This window comes from Aquarana catesbeiana, linkage group LG02 (genome assembly GCF_042186555.1).
Source record: "Aquarana catesbeiana isolate 2022-GZ linkage group LG02, ASM4218655v1, whole genome shotgun sequence".
In the NCBI taxonomy this organism is placed as follows: Eukaryota; Metazoa; Chordata; class Amphibia; order Anura; family Ranidae; genus Aquarana; species Aquarana catesbeiana.
The window spans coordinates 696,544,572-696,557,257 of record NC_133325.1 but is presented as its reverse complement, the minus strand read 5'-3'; the positions used below and the strand labels follow the sequence as shown (position 1 = coordinate 696,557,257).

At 41.1% G+C, this 12,686-nt stretch overlaps 1 protein-coding gene across 8 annotated transcripts in view; it reads left to right on the top strand.

Annotated features, from left to right (window-relative positions):
* The window catches only part of LOC141129087 (uncharacterized), a 146,438-nt gene extending 140,114 nt beyond the window's left edge, over nucleotides 1-6,324 (top strand). For 3 of the 8 annotated variants that reach the window (XR_012241768.1, XR_012241767.1, XM_073616864.1), the window contains one exon: nucleotides 5,517-6,324. Coding sequence is in view for 5 of the 8 variants with exons in the window: in XM_073616864.1 (XP_073472965.1) it covers nucleotides 5,517-5,542 (26 nt within the window). In the remaining 3 variants the exon portion in view is untranslated. Of the gene's footprint in view, nucleotides 1-1,754; nucleotides 1,841-2,024 lie in introns of those variants that run through there. The other 5 variants (XM_073616866.1, XM_073616865.1, XM_073616861.1 and 2 more) reach the window with 3 other exon arrangements.
* Nucleotides 6,325-12,686: the final 6,362 nt, after the last annotated feature.

The following is a 12,686-nucleotide window of genomic DNA, read 5'->3' as shown; positions in this document are numbered from 1 at the left end:
CCCATTTTGCATTTCTTTGCATTCACCTGAACCATAGTACTAATCCTATGCAGATGTTGCAGGCACCATTTATCTCTGGCAACTCCGCTTGTGTGCTGATATACCATTCAGCCCTGGCATCTGGGGAATGCTTGGCAGGCATAAGGAACAACTTGCAGAGTGCCATTTCTACATCCCTGTTTTCGGGGCTTTTTTATTCTTCCATATGAAAAGCTCAGGTTGATGTAAATAATTGTATCAATGTTTAGTATTTTAAACACCTTTCTTATCTTTAGAAAAAAAAGAGGCAGAGAACAGCCATATTTGCTGATTACACATTTAGGCTTTGCTTCCCGCTTTGCAGTTCTACACAATGGTTGTACTTTACCGTGTCTTGACACCATTTAAGTCTACAAATCTAACGACTGGGTAACAACAAAGCATGCCTAAGTGTCTCCTATCTAAATATCTATCAAATAGTTAGGCATAGTAATTGCAGTAGCTGATCTTTTCTCCCTCTAAAATTGGCCATACACATGGCAATTTAATATACTGATCACACTTTCAGTTCCAGTTATTGTCAAAAAGGTTTCAATTGAAAAAAAATAAAAAAACAATTGAAAATAGTCTTTTTTACATTCCTGTTTTCAGGGCTTTTTTATTCTTTAGTATAACCCAATTGCTTTCTATGAAATTTCCTTAGTTTTTTCCCTTCTTGATTCAATGTTTCAATAAACTGTATTGAAGCTTTCAATTTATTGCCCGGTTTGGACGTCACAATTGACTGAAGGTTGGTGGTTGATTGAACTTGTGGGAGGTAGATTGCTTAGTTTCTGCCAAATACTTCTGATCATGTCTTTGATTCCTAGTGGATGGATAATGTATAAAGTTGGTGAAAAATGACCATGTCTATGGCTAGCTTAATCGTAATCTTCAAATCTCTAGGGGGGGGGGGTGTATTTATCAATGGCTCGCTGGTGATATATTTATACGCAGTTTTAGCACTAGGAGGGTTGGTGTCATTTTTATGTTATGTTTTGTTAAAAAAAAAAAATTCTGTCAACACAGACAACGTAGATAAGGCAAAGTCGACAACAGAACCTTTGATAAATAGCCTCAAGATAGCAGGAGGTGAATTGTCCCTGCCTATACTGTATGTTAGACAGACTATAAAATCTGTACACTGTTTTGAAATATTGCCAAGGTCTTTAATCTGTACTGTCAAAAAACTGAATAAACATTGTTGAAACTAAAAAAAAAAAAAAATTCTGTCTCCCCAACTAACCAGCCTGGCATGCCAGCCATGCAGGCTGATATCTCCATAACAAGGGAGAGGCACGCATGCAACCCTCCTGCTATACTGATATCAGCCCCACATTCCCTTCATTGTCCCAACTTAAAACACCCTAGCTTTTCCATACCTTCCAGGGTCCTCTTGGAGCCACCTTTGCATACTTGTTTCCAGGACTACAGGTATGCAGAGCCGGCACAGATAGCCACATATGTAAACTGCAGTGCTGCTCTGTCCACCATATTCATTGACAGCTGATCTCCCTGTCATTGGCTCTTGCATGCATGATGTAAACAAGGTGTGCTCCCTAAGGGAACATTTTGGGAAGCAGCTAGTAGCAGGAGTCTGATAAAGCAGCAGTCATTTCTAAAAATGTAAAAAATATATGTATGGAAGCAAAAGTAGAAAAAATAACATTGGCACTAGAGGGAAACCTTGAATAATAGTTTTTAATACTACTTTAATCTTATTCATTACATTATAGACATGCTGCAATGGAAACACTCACTTTTTAACGCATACTATTCAAGAATCTTTCAGCAAGGACAAAATTAGTGGTATGTTGAAAAATCTTGGCTAATAAAACTTCTACTGCATAAATATATTTGTTATCAGTCACATTAAAATCTAAAAGGGTGATTAGGAGATGCTAAGATCAGTCTAGTCATTTACGAGCATTGCACAATCAATCCGTAACACTTGATCTTGGCCTATGTGGATGGAGCTTTATGTCACATCGTCTTCTCTTTTCCAGAATCGTCACGTTTTTCTCTGGATTGTCTGGCTTACTTCAGGGGACACACACTGTTCCATGTGGGCGAACTGCTTGGTGAAACATTGTCTTCCAATCCCTGGGGGCAGTCCACGTCACGTGACTTCCAGCTTGCATTGGCTGAGGATTTCTGCTGTGTGAAGAGGATACGGCTGCCCAACTGGCCAGGGCATGTTGACTCATTCACTGTGTGGAAGAGGAAAAACCCTCAATTTGTGCTGTGTGATGGTGCCCATTTCCAGTATGTGGATACACAGCTGGAAGCAGATCAGTAAAAAAATAACACAACACATGAATTTCATGTCTGCAGATTCAATACAGCTTCCATCGGAATGTGACTTGACAATCGTCTGTGTATTGCTGTGCCTACCCTACCTCCACCTATTTATAGGAAGATCTTCCGTTGTTTGTACAGTTGTGAATGTAAAACTTCATCACTGTTATGGAAATCACCCTTTGGGGATGCCTACGCAACTTAAGGGAACCTCTCCACCCAATGCTAATATTTTTATTATGGGTGTAAATTGTTAGGCTGGAGTGCATATCAGCTGCTTAATGTTCACCAGGCCTTCTAAGGGCGCCATTATTTTTTTGGGTTTGTTTCACCCTATCTTCCACAAAGCTGCATTTTTACCTGCTTGTAAAACATGGACGTAGTAATTGGTATCGGTGAATTGCCAGTGAGAAAAAGCCCAAAAATTTGTCGACAAAACATGGAAACCATTACATTAGCTTCATCTAAGTCCTTCTCCAAATTCTGTTGGAAATGGTGGTTTAGGACTTCTATAAATGTACACTGTTTTTGTTTGCTTCTGACTGAAGTTTTTAAAGAGGACCCAAACTCTGGAAACTGCATCCAAAAAGCCAGACAGAAAACAAAGGACTAGTCACCAGTATTGCCTGAGGATTCCTTGCAGCTGATCATTTCCCCATTACTGACTTACCATGCTTGTTGTTCACTGTGTCTCTGTGTAGGGCAGCCATATTTATAGGGGCAGGGCTTTGCTTCCTCATACCAGAGCCTCCAGCAAGGAGAGCAGTGAGCAGCACAGTAGCAGCATCAACAAATCTCACGAGACCAGCAGCCAAAAGCAGCAGAGCCTTAGATCTCACACCACAGATATAAAGCTATGAGGTTGTTGGAACATGCCTAGACACCCTCATACACAAGCAAGTGGCCTGCTATTTTTCAAGAAGAATTCCAGACAAGAGGTAAATGTTTCAGGGCACTGCTTTGGCACAATTCATATTTTTAGATGTTCCCTATTGCTTACAAAATATTCAATTGAGTTCCTGTCAACGCTAATGTGCTTTTAAAGGATTTGGAATGCAGTGCTTAACTTTTGGCTTCAATCATATGGAGCAGTGCAAATCTGGGTAAACAGAGCATGTCGTATGCTGCTGCATTACCTGTTTTTACCCTCATACTGTTTTCTCCCATTCTGTGAATGCAAATAAAAAACAGCAAGTCAGGAAGAAATCAAAGGTGGGTCAGAAGCAACTCAAATTGATCTAAAACGCAAATGTGTTTTTTTTTTTTTTTTCCTACACAAAAAATGCTGCATTTGACTTATATCTGACTTGAACGCACATACAGACATTTGGACATATAAAAAAAAATAGATTTTGCCAGTTTGTTTTGGTGAGTCAAAAAGTGCTAAAGTATAAAATCGGTACAAAGAAAAAATACCCAGCCTGGAAAAAGATTTTGCCTATAGAATCTATTGCAGAATTTTGAGATCTAAATTAGGGAAATAAGGGCTTTGAGTAGATCTCACCTTCGTACTTCTGATCAGTTTTAACGAAATACAAGGTGCTTTACCTACTGGGATATAACAAGAACTAACAAATATATGTTTTAGGTGTAGTCCTTAAAGTGAAGTTGTCAGTCATTTTTAAATATGTAAAAAATTCAATAAGTGCAGACTCTGTAAGATGTATTACTTTTTTTAGCCAAAAAGCCCTTTCTGTGTGCTTCATTAAAATTAGTTTAGTTTAATTTGGTTACTTAGGGACCCGACTTTGTGGCCAATCCCCCCTCCCCAGCTGCTTATCACTTGTCTTATTATGCCGCGTACACACGAGCGGACTTTTCGACTGGACTGGTCCAATGGACTTCCAACGGACTTTCCGAATGAACGGACTTGCCTACACGCAATCACACCAAAGTCTGACGCATTCGTACGTGATGATGTACGACCGGACTAAAATAAGGAAATTGATAGCTAGTAGCCAATAGCTGCCCTAGCGTCGGTTTTTGTCCGTCGGACTAGCATACAGACGAGTGGACTTTTCGATAGGAACTGGGTCCAGCGGAGTTCCGAAGTAAAGATTTGAAACATGTTCCAAATCTAAAGTCCGTCAGGTTTTCGACCGAAAAAGTCCGCTGCAGGTCCGATGAAGCCCACACGCGGTCGAATTGTCTGCCGGACTCGGTCCGTCGGACCAGTCCGGTCGAAAAGTCCGCTCGTGTGTACGCGGCATTAGGGTAGCTTCCAGTAATCAAAGTGAAATCAGTTTCAGAGGGAAATAAAGATGAGACCTTTTTGACTAAGAGAACTTAGAGGTTACCAAATCCTACCTGCATGGTTTGCATGTGCACTTGGTTGTTTTACCAGTCATGGAGCAAAGTCTCTTAATAGGAATGTCCAATGAAAGTACAGTTTGGATAGCCTCTTAAAAGGCCATCCACATAAGCCCCAACAAATGTAGTAGTGGACAGCTAACAGTATTTTCTCTTAGGATTTTACTTAAAATTGATGCAAGTTTCACTTTACAGATAACATTTCAGTTTTGTTAAACATTGACATAACATTTATAAATTTTCTACTCAAGCCACATTACCATTTATTGTTTAATTATTTATCTATTTCAGTTTGTAGCTGTCCACGGGTTTCTGGAACTGCCAGAAAATTAACTTTTTTGCTTCTGTACAACCAGGGCTCAGTACTCATTTTTATACTTGGGGATTCCCAAATAATCATGCCTCTGCTTTAGTAATTGGCTCACTGTTTTGTCTAAAGATCTGCAAAGAACTCAAAGGGACTTTCCCGTGCTTTTAGCTCTACAATGAAGTGAAGATGCGAGTCGCTGGAAAGTGGGAACTGGTAAGGTTGTATTTGGGCTGGATTGACACCCATGCAATCTTTTTTAATTAATTTCCATTGCTTATCAAAATGCATGTGGTAAGATACACATCAACCCGTGTCATGATGCACGTCAAAATGTCATTAAACATTGTTAATTTTCAATGCAAACTGCATTGCAACATGTGTTAACAATTTTTATTAAATTTATGTTTTTTTTAATCGGGAGGAAAAATGGATAGGTGTAGTAGAAATGTACTTTTACAGACTTTTTTATAAGGTTTAAAGCCTAATGCTGGTCATTAATTAAAATGGACACTAGCTAGCATCAAATGCTTGTTTTATTTAGGGGATCATATAAAACAGAGTATTACTTTCCTTTACCTAGGGTCCTACAGTCTTCTTCCATGCTAGATGTTTCCTTCTTGCCAATCTCTGACAAGCCTGTTGTCGCCCCTCACACTGGCTCCATCACATATGAAAGAAGGACAAGCAGCGACGTCCCACCCTGATGACATGAATGTTAGTCCTGTGTTATATGTGATGACATTAGGAGCCTTGTGTCTATAGAATAAAGATTAGTAAAGCAGCTGAAAAGAAGTTTGCTAAAATCTGTACAATGTATGTTTTCTTAAAACTGGAGTTGTACTTTAACTTTCTGCAATCGCTGATATTACAGGCAGTTTACAAAGTATTTACTTGTAGGAAAGGTGCTCCGTGAGTGAATAGAATACATGATCTCTCTCCATAGAATGTTTTTCTTCCACAAATTTTATATACATTTATATATTTATGAAAACAGATTGTATTGTAGTTCTTCCATTCAAAAAAAAAGTTAGATGGCGTTCTATCCTGTGTACAGACATCGTCATTAAAGTTGCCTATCTGTGCTTTATGATGTGAAGTTGATGCTGATTGGGGATCAGGAATAATTATGCCCCATGCACAAAGTTATGATCAATGTTTCAATCCTTGTGAAAATCATTCTGAGTTCCAAGCATCTTTTATTATTTTGTTTTTGCATGAATACTTGATACAAGATCATTAAAGTAGCTATTAAAACAATGCAGTTGATCTGAAAAAAAAAAAGAGTTTAATTATGGGTTTAAATATTCATTTTGTTGTAAAGACTTGTAAAAGAAAATTTTGATTTTTTTGTGTGTGTTACCATTTTAAATAAAAACTCTTAAAAAACAAAGCAGAAAAAAATGACTGAGCTATCTTCATAAACTTCCTGTTAACATTGCACTCCAGTTCTTTGCACACAAAACTTTGATTGGTACAAAATACCAAGAATCTAGTTTTAAACTACTAACACGTTGGTATAGAATTCAAAGGCCTTACACCAGTTGTTTCCATCAACAGCAGACATATGCTGGGGATACAGAGCTTTGCCAGTTGATTTACTGCACATTTTTAGTCCTGCCCCTCCTTGCACCCTTTTTTGAGCAGAATTGCGTCACTGCTCCAAAAAAGTTATGGATGATGTTCTCCCGGACAAAATCGCACCACAACAATTTCCCCAGACAGATATACAAGAGCTCTACCCTACCTCATTTACTGAATGCTACTTGGAGTTGCATTCTGTTATTGAGGAAGCAGCCATATGCTCCCTCTATCGCTACATGGATAGCTAAAGTACAGTGAATTAAATCAAATGCACGAAGGACCTTGTCCCCTCTAGCAAAGGCATACATAACAAGTTCTAGTGAACCTGGTTCTATTATACACTACTACACCTGTATATGAGGCCCTTCTGAGCCTTGCTTCCCCACCATGATTTCCTGAGTTTCAGAAGAGATGGGGGCTGCTGTCTGGAGGAGACAAAGGGGCCTCCCAACTCCCCAACCTTTTTCCTCCCCATCCTTTTTTTGGACCCTTCTCCACCCTGATGTTCTGCCCAAACCCCTTTCTACCATTTCATTCCCCACATCTGAAAAACTACTTGCACATTGGTGACTACTCCTCCCTGAATGTTCCCCTATCCACAAGCTTAACCCTATGTTTGTGGCAGACACTCCTCCCATACACCACAGTAACCAAAACATGAGATGCTATGGCTATATTTATTGTAACTTAAAGTGGAACTTTAGTCAAAAACTTAAGTCCTGCTTGATCACTACCGGCTGGCCCTTTTGCAGGTATAGCTATGTACAACATTAAGTGCCTATACTGTTTAAAATCCAGTCTCACCCTGCTCTGCACATGCTCAGTTGCTCTCCATTTTTAGTCATTGTTGAGTTTGTAGAGGCCAATCTGCTGACAGCCTAAGACCCCTTTCACACCGAGGGCGTTTTGCAGGCGCTATAGCGTTGAAAATAGCGCCTGCAATCCGCCCTCAAACAGCTGCAGCATTGTCTCCAGTGTGAAAGCCCGAGGGCTTTCACACCGGAGCGCTGCGCTGGCAGGACGGGAAAAAAAGTCCTGCTAGCAGCTTCTTTGGAGCGGTGAAGGAGCGGTGTGTTTACCGCTCCTCCACCGCTGCTCCCCATTGAAATCAATGGGGCAGCGCTGGGATACCACCGGCAAAACGCCGCTATTGCGGGCGGTTTTAACCCTTTCTCGGCCGCTAGCGAGGCGTAAAAGCGCCCCGCTAGCGGCCAAAATGCGCCGCTAATCCGACGCTAAAACGCCGCTAAAATAGCGGCGTTTTACCACTGACGCTGCGGGCGGCCCGGTGTGAAAGGGCTCTTAAAGTGGTGTTCCGGCCGAAATGATACTTTTTAAATAAAAATACCCCTATAATACACAAGCTTAATGTATTCTAGTAAAGTTAGTCTGTAAACTAAGGTCTGTTTTGTTAGTTTATAGCAGTAGTTTGTTATTTTATAAGTTTACAACAGGCTGTGGCCATCTTAAGTGTGGGCATCTGAAGCCAGACTGTATTTCTTCCTGGATCTCATCCTTGCAGATCTCGCACATGCTCAGTGCAGCACAAGCAGTGTAATAGGTTTCAGGTCAGGTTTCCATAGCAACGGCAGTTTCAGAGGAAGTTGCCGCCCCTTCCCAGAAGGCATTGCAAACAGGAAATGATGCGATGGGCCGCAGCCACGGAGGAGGAAGTGAAAAATGAATACAGCAGATATACAGTAGGTGCTGAGAAAAAAAATTAAAAAATATCCAATTTGTTTACAGTGCACAGTTTAGTGAGGGATGCTGAAGAGTTGTAAAAGTGGGTGGAACTCAACTTTAAAGCGGAATAAACCCTCCTATCCTATACAGCCAAGGAAGCTGCTTCTGTTTGAACTGCAACTGCCATGGTACTGCACATGCGATCAGTTGGGATACTGGACATTTGATGGTTTGACAGTTTAGTTGAGGACACAATCAAATCAAACTGTTTTTTCAAACCGGTAAATTGATGGGTTTAGTTCCGCTTTACGATTTACAGCTGGGGCTTTGGGCTTCAGCAAAATAGCAGCCTCCAGCAAGAAGAAACAGCAGCAGTGCTGGAGGCAAAATACAACATACACTATTTTGGTAGCATAATTATTAATGTGGAATGTATGTTCCTTGCTAAAGAACATTATTTTTTATCAAGTTATTGGTAAAGTTCCGCTTTAAGTTCATTTTATTGTACTTTGAACTTGATATATAACCAATGTGTGAACCTCTGGATAAATAAAGAATACAAAACAAAATAACACTTCAGGCAAGCTCCAAGACATGGTACAGCTACCGAGAAAATGTGGCATACTCTTTAGGTTCAAGCAGATCAATACATAACTTTACCATTCTGCTTTTTGCAGAAGCCCATATGTTCCTGCCCTTGTGATTGGTCCTAAGTTTATTTGGGTTTATTTGGGTTTTGCCTGAAAGGAGCATTCTGGAAGAATTATGTCTATCCTGCAGCAGCCGGCTTTTCTCTCCTTAGTGATTACTTACTGGTATTGTTCAATGTTATTTTTTGTCAAGTCACAGGTGAGAGGAAGAAGATGGGCTAATCCGTGTTAGCTTGTCATTGATTTTTAAGTGACACAAGAGGACATACTGTAAGCCAACAATTCTTAAACTATAGCCTGCTGGTTGTCAATTACGTGCCTTCTCATTGCATGCTGGGAGCAGCTGTATGCAGAGTAGCAGCAGTCGCTGAGCCCTGAAACACAGCGCTGGAACCAACATTGGGACATCTTTAGCTCCCATTGACCCCTGGATATCTCTTTCTATCACTGACTGTGGGACATCTCTTGCTCCCACTGTGGTCTTTTACACTCCCATTGATTACCAATGATGGGGCAATTTTTTATTTCCAGGACATCTTTTTCTGTTACAGACGGTGAAGCATTTTTTACTCCCACTTACACCAGAACATTTTTTACTCAAACTGACCTCTGACACTGGGTCAATTTTTATTCCTACTGTCCACAGACCAGTCCCTCAACAGTCTCACGTACAGTAAACTGACCCTTTGTTTAAAAGTTGGAGGACCAATTGATAAAACTATATACAGCAAAGAATATAACCATCCCTGAGCCAACATCTTACTCTGAGATGTTGGCTCTAAATAATGGCTAGACAAAAATGGCTGCATGTTTCTGTGGAGAATAAAAGATTAAGGCATTTTTGAGAGTATAATACTTTGAGATTTTAGGTTACACATACAAATTGTGTAACATGCTTGTACTGGATATGAAAAAATAAGACTCTGGGTAAATCTGCATTAAACATCTATATAGTATGATGTTCACTTACAGAGCAAGCAAACCATTTTAAAAGTAAAAGTGCTGACACAATGTTAGCGCCACAAGGTGTTTATTACCTTTGTTGGCTAAAAAAGCCTCTTCTGTGCTTCCATTCTGAATCTACTTTCCTTATTTTACTAAAGGCTTAAGGTGATTGTAAAGGCTCTTTTTTTTCCCTAAATAACAAACATGTCATACTTACCTCCTCTGTGCAGTTGGTTTTGCACAGAGCAGCCCCAACCCTCCTCATCTTGGGTCCCTCTTTGTTGCTCCTGGCCCCTCCCTCCTCTATCGTGTGCCCCCACAGTCAGCAGCTTCCTATGGGGGCACTGTAGCCAAGTCACAGCTCCGCATGTCCATTCAGACACAAAGCCCCACCCCCTCTCTCCCCTGATTGGCTGACTGACTTTATTCAGCAACTGGAGAGCCAATGGCGCCGCTGCTGTGCTGTGTTAAGTATGAACTTAAAGCGGAACTTTACCCATAACTTGATAAAAAATAATGTTCTTTAGCAAGGAACGTACATTCCACATTAATAATTATGCTACCAAAATAGTGTGTGCTGTATATTGCCTCCAGCACTACTGCTGTTTCTTCTTGCTGGAGGCTGCTATTTTTCTGAAGCCCTAAGCCCCAGCTGTAAATCATAAAAGCGGAACTAAACCCATCAATTTACCGGTTTGAAAAAACTGTTTGATTTGATTGTGTCCTCAACTAAACTGTCAAACCATCAAATGTCCAGTATCCCAACTGATCACATGTGCCAATCAGGAGTGTCCTGGAAGGCTTAGACATTCGTGGACATCGCTGGAGAGAGATGGGCACAGGTAAGTAATTGGGGGTGCTGGGAGGCTGCTACCCCCTACCCATCAGTTACATTGGACAAAGTATGCATTTAAAGGTTCACTATAGTTTAGCAAAATTTGCACCACCTCTCCACTTGCCCTCCCCATCAACTCTATATGCCGCAACATATACCTCAGATCAGGTTACCGCAATTTCTCAAAGCTATAGCCTACTCCTTGTCTGGCAATGTTTCATTTATCCTATGATCGTGCCAGCAGGACGGTGCCAGTTGCAGTACTGTTGGCCCATAAGATCACCAATGAAACTAAAATAATCTTTGGAACAGGCTGATCTGAGGTTCATTTTGGGACAGGTTAGTGATAGGTAGGGGGTCTTGTAAACGTTTTACTTAAAAAGAATTACCTTTCCCTTGTTAAAATAAAAAAGAATTACCTTTTAACAGGACCCATCAAAATGCTGTAGCTTTTTCTTGTTCAAGTAGTGTTCTTTGTAAAATTGATGCAGAAAATGTCAATCCTGCATAAATGATAAAAGAAATGTATTCAAGTGACACTAAACACTGGTTTTAAAAATAATATTCTATTTCTATTAATATTATATTTCAGTATGTAATGTGGGTTTTCAAAAAAGACAATCCTACTCACCTAGATGCTGCATCTGTCTCCCTCACCTCTAAGACCAAGAACCAAGCAATCAAAGACCACTGATTGCTCAGTTCTCAGTCTTCAGTATGCACAGAGTGGTGACTGTCAGTCACTGCTCTCTGCTCTGCCCCACCAGTACTCAATGGAGCATTCGGTTGTGGAGGGGGCGGAAGCGGCTGGCTCAGGCCCACAGCAGGGAGCTGAGAGGCTGAGCCAGCTGCCGGTCAGGCATCTGGGCAGATCCTGGCATTATTGTCGGAATCCCTGCAGAGCTTGGACCAGCTCCGTGATGCAAGCTGCTGTCGGCTGAATCTGGTTCACAGGAGTGCAGAGCTAAGTGCACTCCTGTGACCCACAGGAGAAATATGGCCAAAAGAGTTTTCACCACAGTTCTTTAACTCAAAAAAGTACGTTCTATTGCTCTCTACCTCCTCCAGAACTCCAAATTCCTTTTTTTTTCTGCTGTGATCTGATTCGCTGTGAGAGGGTGGCTATTTTCATTCTATGCATTAAGGTAAAAGACCTTCTGTGTCTGGGATCCCCCCTTATACTTGCCTGTGCCCCATCGTGATCCAGCACTGTGCATAAGAGCAGCGGCTCTCCTGACTCTGTCCCTCACAGGGCAGATCGATAGCCAATGGCTCCCACTGCTGTCAATCAAACTCTGTGGCGGGGGACCGTGCCTCACTGTCTGTGTATATATATACAAGCAGTGGCGCTCGGGAGTGAGCCCGCGTGGGTACGTCTATAGGAAGCAGCTTCCTATGGGGGCACTGGATGAAGAGGAGGAACCAGGAGCACCGGCGGGGGACCCAGGAAGAGGGGAACGTGGCTGCACTATACAAAACCATTGCACAGGGCAGGTAAGTATGACATGTTATTTCAGTAAAAAATAAAAAGGAACTTTACAACCAGTTTAATGGTCCAACTGTAAGTAGGAAGGTATAGAAACAAAACCCAAAACAGGATATGGATAAGGGCTCTACCCCCCCCCCCCACTTAGTTTATGTGAATATCTCAAAAAGTTATTCTAAATAGAGAAATGTATTATTGTTATTATTGAATTGTTGTTAAACTCCCAGCTGGATGTTACATTCACGCTTAAAGCATAATGCCCTCATATAGTTGGATATGCCGCGCTGTCAAGTGCGTCAGTCTTGGAAAAGGTACATTAGTTCAGACCCCCAAACATTGGACAGTTTGCTTGAAGTATGCTTAAATTGGTCCTGTAGATATATATCTGTTAGCAATTATGCCTCTTATGATACTTCTGGATCCTTTAAAGGATAAGTATAGCCAAAGCTTGTTTGGCTGGACTTCTCCTATGGCTCACAGGAGTGCAATTTGTTTTGCACTCCTGTGACCCGTTTTCAGCAGAGAGCAGACTGCAGTCCGCTCTCTGCTGACGTCACCAATATCCGTCCA